An 18,349-nucleotide genomic window follows, 5' to 3' on the forward strand; every position below is an offset into this window, starting at 1 on the left:
CGTGTCCCGGGAGGGTTCCGTGGTATTTCTCTTCCCCCCACTGAAGCCTCCGTCTCCACAAATATCCGTCACTAAGGTCCTTATCGTGTGTTATTGCCACGATAAGAGGCTCCGTAATTTTCTCGTCTCGGATACAACCGTTCGTCACAAAATATGGCGTCGTTCTGATTTTTCTCTATTTTATTCAAAATGGCCGTCTTTTTTCTATTTCTCAGAAATGTTCTCCTTCAAATCGAAATTTTAAAAATAAAAATTCCAGAACATTCTGACCCTCCGTCGCAACACTTTTCTGTTCGTAAGGCCTTTAGTCACTTTTTTTTCCGTCGCGGGAAGGTTATACTGTGTCATCCGGCGGAATGGCACAATTCTAGAGCATGAACTTATCCTTGCTGTCCAAACTATAAAACATTAAACTTCTCTTAGTTATTTATTTCTTGAGTTAGTTACTGACTGGATTATTTTCCCAACTCTTGAGAGCGCTGATATGTGAGTACGAATTTAAATTCTAGAGTGTGTTTTATGATTGTTATGTTGAGGTAAGGCGAGTTTTAGGTTGATCCATCTGAAATGGATCAAAGTCACACTGTCTAATAAAAAGTAACCTAACGGATTGTTCCAACCCGGTTTTTAACGGCGTTCATGTATTTTGGGTATCTAGAGACCTAAGTATGGGGACGTTTCTAATTCTAGAGTGGGGGGATATTTTAGTAGTAGCCTTTAAGCTGTAACGGGTCGTAGTCTCATGTCACAAGCGAACCGAACTGGCTCCGACCGTTCTTGAGGTGGGAAAACACAAGAGATAGTGTCCCTGACCCTTGAGCCAGTGGTTATAGGGCCTATTTTTCTTAAGCCTCATGTGTGACTGCAGTAGACGAATGTTACATTACAACAATCAGAAAACGTCGTCTTTCATTGCGGGCGAATGTTACAGCTACAGGCAGCTTATGGAATGGTAACATGGATGAATTTTAAATGCATTTGACTGCCTCGAATACGCTGTATGATCATTAACTGTTCTTAACGTTGTATGATCATTAACTGTGCAATTTTAAGATTTTTTAGTTTGGTTTTATTGGTATACGCTTCATATTAAATCTTGATTAAAATGTTCATTTTTCAATGCGGAAAATGAATTGCGTTGCAATCGTATTTGAAAGGTGTTTGTCATGCTACAAAATTTCTCAGATATGTCAATTTTCATGCATATCACTGTTATATTGGTAAAGTGACAAACTGTTTCCTTTCAGATATATGTTCCTCAGAATCTGCTGAGAAGCGTGATTTATAAACCATGGTAAGTCAGAGTCGTTTGCTCTGCTATATTGCTTTCCCAATTAATCATGGTGCAAATGTAATTAATTTTTCAGGTACTGTTAGCAGCAGCAGTTTGTACGAAAGGGGGTAAAGGTACGCAGTCTCATTTTTCATGCAGTTTTCAAATTGTATTTTAACCATTTTATCAACTAGTAATAGTTGTTTGGCAAAATTTGGATTTTATTGTTCGTTGTATGTTTTTTGCAGTCCTCGTGTCCCGGCAGTTTGTTGACATGAATAGATCAAGAATCGAAGGTCTTCTCTCCGCCTTTCCGAAACTGATTACAAGTGGGAAACAGCACACATTCGTTGAGACCGAGAGCGTCCGATATGTTTATCAAGCAATTGAAAAATTATACATAGTGCTAATCACAACAAAAAACAGCAACATATTAGAAGATCTGGAAACATTGCGACTTTTTGCTAAAGTGGTAAGCCTGCCTGTGCAGATTGCATGATTTATAAATTGCTTTAATTTTTCCTTATTGAAACTAAAGTATCCAGTTAATGTGATCGTAGCACAAAATATTCATACGTAAAAGGGTTTGGTTACTTATTATTGCAAGCGTTACCAAATCGAAAAATGTACTTTTTTCAGGTTAACAACTTACTTAGCAAAATCATCTGATAGCTTGATTTGTAATAAATTCAATTTTCTCCGTCACACTTGGCCTAGAGGTAACGACTTTGCCTGTAAGGGCTAATTTTTTCAAATTTAATCTGGTCAGGGCCTGCTTTATGAAATTTTTTACATTTGCGAAAGCAAGTTTCTTGTACTCGGAAACTAGATTTTTTTTCCAGTAAACAACTTGTCTTACAATTTTTCAATTTGCTATCTGTTATCTATCTTCTATCTATTATATATTTAAATCCGGGCTTCAATATCTCGCCATGTTCAAGGTTTTTCAATGCGTTGTTTTTGCATGTTTAACGAAAGACTTTTTTTCTCACTTAAGCTATATCGTATATTGCAATGGTTAAGTCTATTTCCAGTCTGAATTCAGTGCTTATTTCACTAAATTTAAAATTAGCAACTCAATAATGTGAGCTTACAGGGGTTTTCCAGGGGTTGCTAATTTGGCCTCCAATTGTGAATACCCAAATCCCTTTAGCTTACAAGATACGGCAACGTTTGTGATTTTTCAATTGTTTTCAGAAAACTCAAACTAGAAAATACTTCACAAAATTTGAAATTCCCAACCCTGTAGTTGGCTGCTGTCAGAATACGTTCAAAGATTGCGAATGTTGCCTCCAAAGATGACTACTCAAAACCTTGTAGTTTTCGAGATAAGACTTGTTTTATGATTTCTTAAATTTTTCAGAAAACTTTTAAATATTCATAAGATTTGAAATTCCCAACCTTGTAGTTATTTACTGTCAATGTACTCTTGAAAGTTCCAAATGGCAAGTCTTGCGTCCAATTGTGATTGCTCAGATACTCTTAGTTTCCGATATGTGACGTTTGTTATGTCTTTTTAAAAATTGTTCAAAGAACTTAGATCTAAAAAAACTTCAAAACAATTTAAAGTTCCCATCTCTATAGTGAGACTGTGTAGCTGCAGTCAAGATAACCCAGGGGTTGCGAATTTCGCCTATTTATATTTGCTTGTTTTTTCCAAAAATGTTCGGAAAGCTTACAATTTAAAATGTTCGGAAAGCTTAAATTTAAAGCTTTTAGATTACTCTCAGGTTTTGCGAATCTTGCCTTCAAATGCGACTGTTTAAATTGATATAGTTTGTGATATATGACGTTTTTTTATTTATTTTTTAAAGTTTTTTTTAGAAAACTTAAATTTGAAGTTTCTCAAAATTTGAAATTCCCAACTCTGTAGTTGCAAATCTTGTCCGAAAGCGACTGCTCAATGGTCATAGTTTCCGATATGTGAGGTTTGTTATGTCATTTGAATTATTGAAAATTTAGAATTTAAATATAAAAAAACTTCACAAAAGTTTATGGTTTTTTTTTCAATTTGAATTTGAAAAACTTGAATAAAAAAACTTAACAAACCCTGTAATTAGGTGCTGTCAGAGTAACTTCAAAGGATGCAGATCTTATTTCCAATACATGAGTTTTTTATTTGTCAAAAATTCGAAGCACCGGAGGTGCGTTACACGCTAGTATAATTGAGTCTTCGCAACATCAGGTTCTTCGCATTTGGACTAGAGGTAACGCCTTTGCTCCCTGAGGTCCGGGGTTCGAATCCCGCCCATACCATGTTTTTTGTTCCGGCCACGTCTCAAAAACTATCCTCCAAATCTGAGATTTTAGTGTTAATGAACAGAATTTATTGGAAAAGCTCCCCTGCATAAGCGGCTGCGCACATAATTATATGGCCCTCGGAATGTTCATTTTTTTTTGAAACTTTGACCATTTTTTGAATCTTTTTGACGTGTCTCGAAAACTTTAACTCCCAAATTTGAGATTGTGAGTTCATTGGAGATAACGGTTAGTGGGAAGCTTCCCTGTAATAGCAGCATCTCACAAGCCACTAGGCAAATTCAAAACCTTTTGACAATTTTTGGAAACTTTTTGAATTTTCTCTTGAACTAATCTCTCAAATCTTAGTTCTATTGAAACAACAGGTTGCGTGAATACCTTCTTCGTAAGCGGCTACAGACAATATTTTTTAACAGCAAGTTGTTGAGAGCCTACCTGCATAAATGGTCACTGCAATTTGAAAGTTTGACGTTTTTTGGAATTTTACTCGAAAACTAGCGTGCCAATTCTCTGGTTATGTGTTCGATCCAGAAACCCGCTTTTGGATTCTCTTCTAGTTTAATGGCAGTGACCTGCTTTTTGCAGAAACTTTTTTATTCGGGTTTTTGAAGTTTTGACCGTTTTTAAGATTTTCATATGGGTATACTAATATAGGTAGTTGTTAGTAGTTTAATTTATTCTCTATAGTGTTTTAAGCACTAATTTTTTGCGATTTTAGTTTTGTTTAACTTTTGAGAAGTTTTACATTGCAGATTCCAGAATACAGTCACTCTGTTGACGAAATGGGAATTGCAGAGAATGCATTTAATTTGATTTTCGCATTCGACGAAATCGTAGCTCTGGGATATCGAGAAAGTGTCAACCCACAAATGATCAGAGGCTTTATCGAGATGGACTCTCACGAGGAAAAAGTGCAACTGGCTGTTCGACAGGTTGGTTTTTTTATTTTCCAGCTAATTCAAAGAAAGAATTTATTTCTCCAGCATATAATTACATCGTGCATTAATAAATACAATTCACAAAAACTTTCATTAATTCAACAAAATCGATTTACGTTAAATTTATGAAAAGAAAAAATATCCTGGAGAGGATAGGCGAAAGGCATGTATGATGCCGACTTGGAGCCTACTCTTGAACATCATTGCAGTCAAAGCAATTCAACGAATCAAAGATACATATTAGAAAAATTGAAATTTATAATAAAAAAACATAAATTACGTACTTCAAATTTTTTTTCAGAAAGGTTTTTAATGTAGTTTTACGCAAGATGAGGTGTTGCTCTGTACTATTTATTTCTCGAACTGACATCTGAAGCAAAGAATATGAGTTAAGTGTGTAATTTAGAGCCAAGAAAGGGAAGCGAAGGCGGAGATGAAGAAGAAGATCAAAGAGATGGACAATAAGAGGAAACTGGATGAACGAGGAGGTCGTCGAGGCATTGGCGGAGGGAGACCGTACGAAAGTATCAGTTCGGTGGTCACAGTCACGGCCCCGGTAGAGCAGCCCAAGTACAATATGAACGCCAATACTAACTCTAGTAACCGAATCACAGCGGGCAAGAAGGGCATGCAATTGGGTTCAAAGAGGGGAAATGTGGACAGTTTTGTGGACCAGCTCAAAAACGAGGGAGAAGGTTTGGCATTATTTTGATCTTTTTTCAAGCTCTGCTCTAGCCTAAAGTCAATTTAATTAAATCCAAATCACGACTGTCCGAGCACTTGATGCTATCGGCACCAGTAGCGATACATTTCCGAGTTTGCAGTGGATTGCTTGCCTTTGAGACATCTATTCTAAACCGGAGTACAGACATCGTGCAGTTAAAAACGTTGTAAGCTCTCTTTATAGTGGAAAACTGAAGTCATCGATAAAAACGAAGGAGGTGAATCGCAGGCGTCCCCTGACCATCAAGCTATGAAGCATCAACTTTCTGCACAGTGTGGATATGTTCCGCCTCAGAAAAATTTATCTTGTTTTTGTATTTTTGGTTTATTTGTTATTTTGTTTGATTGACTCTGGTGCTTGCTTACAAGTTTTAATGTTCTGTGTGGTTTAAGATGCTGACGATGAGCGATAGCTCGAAAGTACTTCAAATTGAGCATTGATCCTCAATTTTTTTCATAATTACAAATCGTTGGCAACATCGTTATCGGTTTGCGGATCTGCTCAGACTTTTCAGCTAAATTTCCTCTTTTGGCCATGTGTATATTTTGAGACGACAATTTAATTAATGCAAAGTTAGTTGTTTACTTGCTGGTATTTTTAGACATCCGTTCCGCTGGACTATCGGACAGAAACAGGCCATTGGAAACTCCAGTTGTCCCACCTTCTCGAGTTCAAATTGAAAAGTAGGCCTAATTTACTATTTAGTTGCTTGTAAGCAAACTCTTTAAGTCCTTGACAGAAATTTTTGCAATGTCCCTGTTTCTTGGCATTTTGTCGTCCTATCTTGATGATACTTTCACAAACGAGCCAGAATCAGTTGCCACGTGTGTCTTCTAAATGTTACTTTGAGATAACACAGTTCGTAGAAGCCACGTAGTTTGTTGCAACTATCCTTAAGTATTTGTATTTAATGCGTCAATTTGTAATTAAGAGTAATGAACGTAGTGAGTACTCTTATTTAGGCCCTGCTGATTTTTTTTTTTGGGTTTTTCAGGAAAAAGTCTTAAAATTTGTTCACGCTCAATTTTGATTTTTCGCTGTTTGACTTGTGATTTCTTTTAAAGTTCAGTACATTTTTTTTGTTAAAAGGAAGGCAAACTCCACTATCGAACAGCAAAAATGTAAAAGTCACGAACAACTGATCGACTTCTAATTTCGAAAAAGGAAATTAATTATCAGATATCCCAGTGAAATAAAAAATTTACCTATTGATCCAGTTTTCTCAAATTGGATAATTTTTAACAAAGAAGTGTCCATCAGAAATTGTTCTACAAGTTCAAAGAGCTTTAAGGCCATCTATTTTTCTTCGAGATTCAAAAGTTTTTTTTAAATTCAACTAGTTGAGCACAGCTTGTTCCCACCGCGTTCATTACACTAGCCAGCTTGCGAGCGTTAGTGTAATAGTACGAAAATTCTTTTTTTTCTAATCTAACTCGCAAATAAAACTGTTCACTTATTTGGTGACACTTCTGCTATAATCACGATCTTAAGCCTTCGGAATTTCATAGCATCTATTCTATGCTTTGCTTTATTTGGAGCTAGTGTATGTGATTTATTAAGCGTCCGTGGCTGAGTGGTTAGTGTGTGAGACTCATAATCTCTTGGTCGCAGATCGAATCCGAGACGTAGACGCATTTTTACTAATTCAAGGATCATTTTTTTTCTTTATGGTTTTTAAGAGTTATGAACGTAGAAGACTCTTTGATTTATATATATTTGAAAATGGGAAGTTGGAAAATGTTCAATTAACTTTGTTCGGTTTTACTTGGCTTTGTTTTCTAATTTGTCTTCGTATTCTTAATTGTTTGTGTTGGGTGTGTGCGTGTGTAGTGTGCATTTGCGGGTTGAGGAGAAGTTGTCGGTGGTGCTGAACAGAGACGGGGGCGTGGAGTCGTTCGACCTGCACGGAATGATGTACAACAAAGTGTTCGAGGAGAGATTCAACAGAGTGGCCATCTATCTCAAGAACCACATCAGAGGCACACAGCCACAGGTCAGTACACACACGCTGAGGTGCATATGGCACAGTGCTTAGGTTGTTGTTGTTGTAGCTACATCGATCTCTGCTTCGAGCTTCTGATTGAATTAGAGAGATTGTTTATGTTTGAGAGATCGAGAGAGAGAGAGAGAGTTAGGGAAATTTCGTTCCTGACTGGTCATGGCAGTGCATAGGTCGGATCTCTTTAACTATATCCCCCTTTTGCAAAAAGGGGGGATTCGTTAATAGGTATAAAATTTTGATATGCTTAACCGTTGATTTATTTCATTGTAGGGGTGGGGGGATGTTTGTTACTAGGTATCCGAGGGGGATATACTTAAAGAGGTCCGTTAAGTCAGCACAATTGCTATCACAATGGAAACAGCGGAGGTGGGAGTGCATCAATAAATTTTTTCGAAAGGGAGGACAAATTTGGAGGACCTTTTTTCAAGTTGACCCAACTGATTAACGAGCACTACAGACGCTATTTGTGTGAAAAAAGTTCTGCGCCACAAAATAACTCGGAGAAAGTTTGGCTTCAGTAAAGTTTTAGGATTGGTCAACCAAAAAATGGATGTCGTAAAATGTGAAAAAGAACCAATTTGGGGATCCTTTCGGTTGTCAGGGAGTCAAATCCCCGAGAGAGCGTCAAATCCCCAAAATCGGATGCTGTTTTGTTGTGTAATTTCAAAGTTTCATTTTTACACTCGCGAAAGCAATTGTGTTGCAATCACATAGCCTTTTTTTCGTTAGTTTTGTTTACAGGACTCATTTCCTGGTCCGCCGTGTAGGAAATACTGCAACAGACATATTTTGAGCATATTAGCGATTTAACTATCCGCTCGGTTCATTCTAAGCTTCTGTTGGTCGTGATTTGATCAATCCGATTTGTTAAAAATTGATTTGTTTTTGTGGCCTCAAAATGCGTCGTTGATAAGCGAAAAACGTTTTATGTTTGCGTGTGTGCGTTTTGAAGAGAGACTGAAAAAGTTTCACTAGTTTTTAAGTCTAGTCTTTCAAAACTTTTTGACTTGAGTTTCTGGGTGATATATTACAATAGGTGGTAGGTTCAATTTGAATAGCTGGATCGCTTTTTGTTATACTTCGCACGTTAATTATAATTTTTTCGAAAGCCAATTTTTTCGGCAAAAGAAGTGTGAAATTTGATTTTTTTGATTAAAATTTCATTTGGCAGAGTAATTTATTTACAAAAACTATTGAAAATGATATGACAATGATTGAAAATGAAAAGACTATATTATGCATTTTAGTTGTGAAATTTAATACATGCACTATACTCAAAATTACCACCTATTGTAACATATCACCAGTTTCTGCTCAAGTATTTTCGGCGTTGTTACCGCTTGGTAATTTTATTCCGATGTTTTTTATTCGCTTGTTTTTCAAAACTAGCTTTATTCATTTGATAGATCTAGTTTTTTCGACCGTGCGAGTTTCTTGTATAAGTATAAGCTGTGCTTCGCCTCTGTGTGTTAAATTTATATCTACTCAAGTTTTTGCAGCGCAAATGAAGATCTAGAAGAACGCAAAAGTCGATAAAACGATTTTTATTGAATTGAACTTCATTGCTTATCGCTACTGCAGAATTTTTTTTTGTCTTGGAAATTTCATAATGAGGTTTTTAAACTCCGGTCTGGTTAAATGGGAGTTCAAATTGAAGTGTGTTTCAGCCGCATCCGAACATTGACAGACAGCGTTTCGTGAATGACCACGTGATTGCTCTGCGGAATGCGGAGAAGACATTCCCGGTGAACACGGACACGGGGGTGCTCAAGTGGCGACTGCAGTCCCAGGATGACTCATTTGTCCCATTCACTAGTAAGTTTAAACAAGACTGCTCGTATCAGGGCGAAGCCTTGAATGTTCCGACTGCCTTTTAAGGTCTATGGAGCAGTAATAACCTGAAAAAATTAAATGTAAAAAAAATAAAATCGATTTTTTTTTCATATGAGGTTTTTGTGAAAATCATCCCCCCACACGCCATTAAAAGAACAAAAGGATAGATTTCGCTGCTAGTAACAAATCAATTATGGCAAATAAGCTTCCTTCAAACAATTTCGAACGATTTCTAAGACAGATTAAATCTCCGCTTACACGTTAATAGAGCGAAATATAGCGCGCGATAATTGCTCCAAATGGCAATCTTTAATCCCCCTTAACTTAACGAAAAATGACCACAGGTGAAATATCTTTCCAAATTAAAGCTCAGAATAACAATAATTTTTGAATGATATAAAATAATTCCGTCAAAAATGGCTACTTAAAAAGTTGAAATTTGTCTGAAGAAAAAAAAACCACCCCGAGCACAAATATTCCGTTACTTTCGTATCGAAAGTCGGAACAATTAATAAAAGTTGTGATGCAAGGCATATTATGAGTTATGCTATAAGTTTGTCAGCAAGGGAATACTTTGTTGGCCAATTAGTGCAAACTTAACTACAACGCGTTTCGATAGTAAGTTATCGGTTGTAAAAACTATGTTGGGGCTCTATAGTACCTAATGAGCAGTTGAGGAAACGAAATACCTAAAGAGCCAAAGAAACAAAATTTTGTCGAGACTGTCGCCTAGAATTGGTTCTGTGGTCCTGGTTAAATCTTAATTGCAATTTAATTTCGTTAATTTTCTGAGTTGTGAGCCTCTCTGAAGATGTGATTACCGGTGATAATAGGGTTCGAATTATATAAGTTTGGATGAAGAGATGAATGCTTAAGTCACTTCTCGACAGTTTCCCCAAAATTAACTTGTAGATTGCGAAATGATTTGTGCATAAATCACAGATCTTGTTAGTTCAAAATCATGGTTTCAATTTATTGAGGTTATTTATAGACTGAACTTTAAACCTCGTGGCGGCGAGTATGCATTGGCATGTGGTGGAATATCTTGTTCTGTTTTTAGTCAACTGTTGGCCCAATGAGGGTGGGGACGGGTGTGAGGTGAACGTGGAGTATGAGTTGCAGAACAGGAGCCTCGAGCTCAGAGGAGTCCAGATCGAAATACCCATCCCGTTAGTAGCCACATTATTATCTCTCCTGTTCGCCCGCCTATTTTCACAAGCACCAGTTTTCTTGCAAAGCAGGTCATTTTTTTCTAATAAAACAGAAGTATCTAATTTACCTCTAAAATTGTTAATGAACAAGTGATTTATCACTTAAATAGATCGCGTTGAATTGTTTAATAAAAAAGTCTTTAGACTTGCGATTAGCAATCGTTATTGCCCTTGCGATAAGCATGCGTATTGCAATCGGGTACTGGACTTTTTCCCTCGTAATTAACTTTGTTCACAGGGGTGTTCGCAGGTCTTCTGGACTCATCTCTAGTGGTACCTTGTTTCAAAATAAATTAAATTATTGGCGTTCTCGGCGCACTTAGTTTGGAGGTAACGTATACGCCTAGGACGGCAAAGGTCCTGGGTTCCAATCTGACCAGGAACTATTTTTTTTAAACGGGAAATGTTCTCAAAAATATAATTGTCGGCCAATTATTTGTCTGCTTATCTGTTGTCGGCCTAGTTGTCACATCGTGGAATTATTTATTTTTGCTGCGCGCATTTTCTTTTTATGTTACGTTTAGTGTTTGATGTACTTCTACAATTTGTAATTTTATTTACCTTGACTTCGTATTTTTCTTCCGCTAGAACTTTTTGTTCAGCTCAAAATAATTAGGCCTATTTTTATCGGCTTAGTGACCTATTTTTGGGTCGTTTCTAGGGAAACAATTTTGACGCCCCCTCCGCTCTTTTTAGGCTAGTAATATTACCATTCGGTTTGCTGAATTTTTTTCTTCATATTTTTAAGAGTAATGAACGTAGTGAAGACTCTTATATAGGTCTTGCTGATTTTTTTCAGGGAAAAGTCTGAAAATATTGATGCACTTAATTATAATGCACTTTTTGAGTTCAATTGAAATTCATATGCTGAAGGTGACGTAAATAGCACTCTCCAAATACGAACGTGTAAATGGCGCAAAAAAAACGTGAACGGTTACTAGTTTCGAAAGTGGAATTTATTTTAAAGATTTCCGAGCGGGATAAAAACTTTACCTATTGATCCCGTTTTCTCAAATGGGGTTCATGTTATCAAAAAGCGACAGTCATAAATTTTTCTAGAATTTCAAGAGCTTAAATTGCATATAGTTTCTTTAAAATTCGAAAGTTGAGTTTTTTGAGTGTTTTTTTTTTTAAATGTACATTGCGTTCGTTACTCTTTTCCAATCTTCGATTGGCTATGTTTTTGGTGTATGGTATGTTGGCTTAGAAGCCTCTTTTGAGTCGTTTGAAGATCAAAAAGGTTTTTTATTAAGAGTAACGAACGTAGTGAAGACACTTATATAGGTCTTACAGATTTTTTTGTTGTTTTTTTTTCAGGAAAAGGCTTTAAAATCACTAATAACTACAGATGTGCATTCATACATATTGATTCATTTTTTAATGCACTTAGGTATATATGCACTTTTTGAGTTCAATTGAAATTAATCTGCTGAAAGTGACTTAAATAGCGCTCTCCAAATACAAACGTGGAAATGGCACGAAAAAACGTGAACGATTTCTAGTTTCGAAAGAGGAATTTGATTTTTAGATTTCCAATGGAATAAAAACTTATGGATCCAGTTTTCTCTAGTTGGGTTCATAGTATCAAAAAGCGCCAATCATAAATTGTTCTAGAAATCCAAAGAGCTTAAAGGGCATCTAATTTTTTTCTTTAGAACTCGAGAGTTGAGATTTTTCAAGAAAGTCAGTGTTTTTTTATGTTTACTTGCGTTCATTACTCTTTTCCCATCTTCGATTGGCTATCTTCTCAACTCTAAAAACACGAATATTTTTTCACTCTATAAAGACGAGAGACATTTTTCTGACTGTCCCTGAATAGTCAACATTTTCAATGAGTATTTCTCGTCGGTTGGCACCAAATTGGCTTCGATTTAAAACCACGTAAAATTTGTTAGTCCCGTGGTTCAAATGGCATAATCAAGTCAAGCTATTTATTTAATCAACTGCTTATTTGTCGAGGTAATTAAAGTTTAAAATAGCCTGAAACCTCAAGAAATTTATGAGGTTGATGAAATAAGTTTTTCGCTCAACTAGTTGTTTTGTGATAGAACCTTATTTAACATACTTGACTAATTTTTGTTTTTCTGATTTTTTTCCAGAACCCAAATTTGCAAAAGTTGTTTCACTTCTCATTGCTGAAAACAGGATGAAAGAGCAATTTTCGCCCAATTTCACTCTTGAGTAGCTGCAGCAAAATAATTGAAAAAATTATGCACTCTCGCATTAAGAACTATCTGCAAAAGTTTGAACTATGGTTTCATCGAAAGTGTGATTTCCGGGAGACTTTGTCACGGTTGATGCATTAGCCGAGTTAATGCCGGGAATAAGACGATCAGTCAATAAAATTATTAAATGTAACTTCTTTGTTGATTTAGAGTTTTAAGGTCGAATGCTACGGAAAACGTATCAATTGTTACAGATGGTTTGAATGCTGTTTGTCAATGAAAGGTCCTTGTGTAAATGTGATTAATTGTTCATCTTATGGGCTACCAATCACTGCAGGTGTACTTCAAGGATCTGTTGTAGGCTCGTTTCTTTTTGTTTCGTTTAATTGATGTGCATCATGCAGTTTCCAATTTAATTGTTTTTCTTTGTGCAGACGATATAATTATATCATGTGATTTATCATATTTCAAGACGGATTTTCAATTAGATGTAAAATCCAAATATTCCGTGTTTTGTTCGTGTTCATTGTTTTTCAACTCAGATAAAATTACCAATGAGTTTTGAAGAAATAGAAGTGCTTCTAATCTTTGTGTCAATGTTCTTGAGAATTGTTATCAAGGTCAATCAAAATCTATCATAGGGTGGCATTGTGGTATAGTTTCAAATCTGAGATACTATGTACCATCTTCGATCTTGCTCAAATAATATCAGTCGAACAAAAAGCCAATAAAATGTGATTTCCTCGCCTAAGGTGGCACAAGTTTAGTTTTTTCTTTTTTTTTCGTTGTGCAATTTGTTTGAGTTAAGTTTCCGACCGGCAAATAAAAGACATTTTCCAGTTTTTCTGAATTCTTTGTGCTCAATTAAAAGTTGCGTATTAAACAAGAAGTTCAAAATGTACAATTTTCGTTCCCCCATTCTGTAAACATAAATTAAGTTTTCATTTTTTTTTTTACAAACAGAGGAGTGAAAGTACTGAGAACGATGAGCGAAAATAATCTGTTGCCTGACAATTTCGAGAAATTGACCGTATATGAAGAAATGGTTTCTGTCCATAAGTTTTCAAAAAACAATTCGTTACTTGGTAATAATGGACTGGTACAACACTTATTTCATGAGATATTTAATTTTTGTTATCAGATAATCAGTTTCAAGTTACGATAGTCGCCTGAAAAAATTGAAACTCCAAATCTTGTTTTCAAGATATCGCAACTTGATTAATTATCGTCAAGTTATTCAAAAAATACCAAACAAACATTTCTTTCTAAGCCCATATTTTCTTGATAGCTGATTTTTAATGTAAGTTTGCTCCTCTAACCGTAGAGGTTGATCCATCTATTTCTTTTCAAATTTAGATCAAAAACATTTAAAAAATTAAAAAGTTTATCTTTTTTGTGTTAATTTTCCTGTCTTTATCCATGGGTATTTGAAACATTGTGTAATTTTATTGATGGCAGTGTGGCCGCGTGCTGATGACTTGTGCTAATTTTCCCAAAAAAAAATTAAGTAACCGCTCAAAATTATTTTAATTGATTTTATTTTTTTTATGATTATTTTAATTTAAAATTATTTGACTTGCGGGTAGCCTTTTTGTATGGGAGCAATGCGTGGTTCGTCCATTCCTTCCGATTTCCTGTACTGAACATATTGCTTACTTTAAATTCTACCCACTTGAAAATAAATTGATTATAGATTGTTTCAACTTGATTTTTGATAAATAAATCCTTCTTCGTTCATCTGTCACTAGCTTAAGCTCTTCTCAGTTTTTGTGTTTTATTTCCATTTTTTTTTATCGTTACCGAATTTGATCTGCAATCTGACTAATGAAGACTCATCGGCTTACTGAATTAAGCTCCGTATTTTGGTGAGTTATGTTGGCGTTGTGCTAATCGATTTTGTCTATCTGCACTATATATCATGAAAATATGTGTCTGTCCTGTATCTCGTAAATTTGGTACAAATTAATTGACTGAAATGTTGAATACGTTTCTCATTAGGTTCAATCGCTGTGATCCAAGTCTTGAAAAGAGCGGTAGTATCTAATTTAGGTGGTGTATTATAAATGTGCTGAAAATGAGTAGATGCTGATCATTGCGTGTTTTGTTGCTTGTAGTTCGAATGCGGGTGCGCCGGTGGTGTCGGAGATAGACGGTAACTACCAGTTTGAGTCCAGAAGAGGTGCTCTGTTCTGGCGCCTGGAAGTGGTGGACCAGCACAACTCCACCGGCACCCTGGTGTTCACGTGTGGATCCGCCAACCCAGACACTTTCTTCCCCATCCATGTCTCATTCTACTCCCCAAAACTTATCTCAGACGTCCAGGTATGTTCGTCATGCTCATCTCATTCACTGCAAACCTTACAAGTGATTTTTATATAATCGGAGTTTTGAGTTGTATATCGAGGCGACTGTTTTAAGTGTCAATGATCGTAGTATATGGTTATGTGGCAGTATTTGGACAACCGCGTATTCATGCTCGTCAGTAAGCAGACAAATACCATTTTAACCACTCAAAATCGAGACAAGGAATCAATTATTAATTATTTATTTCATAAGTTTGCTTTCCCATCTCGATTCTGATTGGTTAATATAGTATTTGTCTGCTTACTGACGAGTATGAAGACGCGGTTGTCTAAACACCGACCGCAGTCCGTAGTATATAAATCGTGATAATTTTTTCCTGTTTCTTTTTTCAGCAACAAGTCTTTATACTAGCGTCAGCGTAGTGTTTTATTAAGATCTTTCTTTTTTTCTGAGCTAACTCGCAAATAAAAGTGCTCATTTAAAGTGTTCACATATTTGGAAATTTCACTGGTAATTGCATAGCATCTGTCCTCGGCTTTTTTTGGTGCTAGTGTTTAATTTTCTATCTACTGTTAAGCTTCAACGGCCGAGTGGTTAGCGTGTGTGGCTCTTTAATCTCAACGTCGCAGAATCGAATCTCAGCCATAGCCTCTGTGTAAAGTGTTTGTAAAGTGCAGCTTCGCCTCTGTGTAAAATTTGTTCAGGCTCAAGTTTTTAGCGGTTTGACTTTTCATTTTTTTCTGAATTCAATTAATTTCCTTCTTACTCGAGCGTAGCGTAGTGTGATAGTTTTCCAACCTAAGTCGCACCTAAAGGTGCTACATTTGGTGGCACTGTTGAATTAGTGTGCTGCATTAGCAATATATTTACATGTGCTTTGACATTTGATTAGTAATACGTCAACACAGTTGATGTTTTTTTTCTAAATTCGTTATTTGAATGGAAAAAGGTTTTTCGATTTATACCACAGTTTAATAGTCCAAGTTCAATTTGAGAAATTTTTCAGCTCGACATACTTCGCGAGGGTTTTGAAATGCATAATTTATATGCATTTTGGTTATACATTCTAATTTATTACATGCAGAGTTAATTTTGGTTGCCTTTAGTTAATTATATTCCAAATTTTTATATGCAAAATTGAGTTTTAATGTATTTTGAAGCTCCCGTATCTTTGCCGTGTTTACAAATGCGAGCATAGTGTCATATTGCGAAATCTGTTTTTCCATTCTAATTTGCAAATAAAGTGCTCTTTTGCTGGCTTTCTTGCTTCAATGCATAGCATGGAAAAATGAATAGCATCTGTAGCTGCTTTATTGCTGGTTTGTGGTAATTTATTTCAAACTAATATGGCGCAGATAAGAGGACTTGAGACTCATGTCAGGGAATTTCGTTCCGGCACGAGATAAAATTTTGTTTTGTTTATTTTTTCTTTCCTCAGTTCAATTTGTTGTATTTTTAAAGTTACTTTGCGCTTTTTTTGGCTTTGTTTGCGAAACAGAGCTCCGCCTTCGTCTAAAAAGAACGCAAACTCAATTATTCAATAGCAATACTTTAAAGGTCAGGAAAACGTAATCGACTTCTTGTATCAAAAAATAGGTTTTCATTTTCAGATTTCCTAGCAGAAATTTTTTTCGACCTATTGAACCATTTTTTTTCTAATTGAGTTAATTTTATCAAAAAAGTGTCAATCAAAAATTGTTTTGAAATTCGAATATCCAGCAGGGTATATTTTTTCTTTGAAATTCGAAAGTTCATTTTTTTGTAATCAGAATGACTATTGAAAGCGATTTAATGTGATACCACATTTAACTTGAAGATTTTCTTGAAGTAGCCAAAATTGGATGGGTAGAACCTTACTACGCAATAACTTCTTCGGAACCTATTAGTAGTTCAGCATTTATGAGTGATTCATTGGATTGTGATTGGAAGATAGAAGTTGATACTACGCAGTTTTAAAGACATTAGGTTCTATTTTGGAGGTAATGAGCTCAAATCCGGTAGGCGACAATTGAATAAGCAAACCTATACATTTTTTTCTTTTTTGCGATAGTGTATCAGTACGAACCTTCTTTTTTTCTAACCTGACTCGCAAGTAAAAGTGTTACTTAAAAGTGTCCACTTAATTGGTGGCACTTGCTATAATCACGATCTGCAGCATTGGGAATTTTATAGCATCCACTCTCTGCTTTAATTATTTGTGATTAATTAAGCGTCCGTGGCTGAGTGGATAGTATGTGAGTTTCATTTCACTAACGAGTAAGCGAGCGTTAGTGTATTTGTATGAACCTTCTTTTTTTCTAACCAAATCGCAAACAAAAGTATTGACTTATTTCTTTGATGCTATAATCACAATCTGTAGCATTGGAAGCTTCATAGCATTCTGTGCTCTACTTTTTTGTGGTTAGTGTTGTTATTTATCACTAGATTTTTGTGGCTAGTATTGTTAAGTGTCCATGGCTGAGTTGTTAGTTTGTGAGACTCATAATATCTAAGTCGCAGGATCGAATACCACATGTAGCCGAATTTTTACTAATTCGAGGCTTATTTCTGAATCTTTCTGTGATTTGTAATAGAAATTATTTCTGTTCAGATTGATCGTGTGACCCAAAGCCAAGACGACGACAATGTTTCTCTCAGATATTCCACCGAGTCATCTTTAGTCGTGGAAAAGTACGACATAATTTAGTGACGACTCGCGAGAAGAAAGACTACAGTAAAAAGTTCGATCAATCATCAATCGTTGGAAAGGGATGGGAATGTTTAAACGGAAAAAAGTACATCACAAAATGAAACTGCGCACGAAAAAACCTTGTAATTGATATCCTGTTACCACAGCAAAATTCAATGCGGAATATTTAGTATGGTAAAATTGTGAAATTGAATTGTGACGGCAGAGCAACGCATTTATCAAAAGTTTTTTTTCTGTGTAAAATATAAATAAATTTTCGACTTCACAATTTGGATATGATCATTTATTGTTTATAATGAGTATTTCGATGCAAATAATGATTAAACTTGTTGTTGATGAAGTTTTGAATTAATTGGATTGGAAAGTAATCCCCTTTAAAGTCCCGATTAAAATTCTCCCCTCCATTTTCGGGCCTGTTTTATCTTCATATCACCCAAAACATTTTGCAGTGCCGTGTCGTATTTCCATTCCTGGCTATTACATAAAAATTAATGTGTAAAAACATAGTATAAGTCTTTGCTTTTATTGGGTATGTTTTGTCGGTCGTTCCATTGGCGCAATTTGATGTCTCATTTGAACGATGCTTCGAATAATTTCCTTTTTGAGGTTTTTGGATGTAACATAATTTTGACAACTTTTTTTCTTATTTTCCTGTAAGGAATTATATTGAAGGAATTGCAATCAAATCTAGTGTGACTGATCTCACGTAACGTGAACCCTACTGACCTTTTGATCTCCACTTGTCACTAGTAGAAGCAGAAGACGGGTTTGTGGAATTTGTAATTGTTATACTATTCTTACGATGAATTTCAGTGGTAAATATGATGCTATGGGAGTTGTTATTCGATTAAAATGTCATTATAAATACATATATAATGGGTTAATTATCAAGTTTATTCTCAATTGTTTTGTTTAAGTTCACGAGCAAGAGAAAGTGTCTTCTGAGGGCTA

General features: G+C 35.5%; 1 protein-coding gene across 1 annotated transcript; it reads left to right on the forward strand.

Moving 5' to 3' along the window:
• The first annotated feature begins 1,244 nt into the window (after positions 1-1,244).
• Positions 1,245-18,301, forward strand: LOC134854139 (coatomer subunit delta-like). Its single transcript, XM_063870262.1, has 11 exons — positions 1,245-1,294; positions 1,368-1,407; positions 1,522-1,745; positions 4,285-4,464; positions 4,877-5,165; positions 5,796-5,877; positions 7,025-7,187; positions 8,864-9,011; positions 10,090-10,198; positions 14,520-14,727; positions 17,300-18,301. Exons 1-11 carry the CDS (start codon positions 1,292-1,294, stop codon positions 17,393-17,395), a joined length of 1,542 nt encoding a protein of 513 aa, XP_063726332.1. The 5' UTR covers positions 1,245-1,291; the 3' UTR covers positions 17,396-18,301.
• Positions 18,302-18,349: the final 48 nt, after the last annotated feature.

The sequence above is a fragment of the Symsagittifera roscoffensis genome, chromosome 9 (assembly GCF_963678635.1).
Source record: "Symsagittifera roscoffensis chromosome 9, txSymRosc1.1, whole genome shotgun sequence".
Classification (NCBI taxonomy): Eukaryota; Metazoa; Xenacoelomorpha; order Acoela; family Convolutidae; genus Symsagittifera; species Symsagittifera roscoffensis.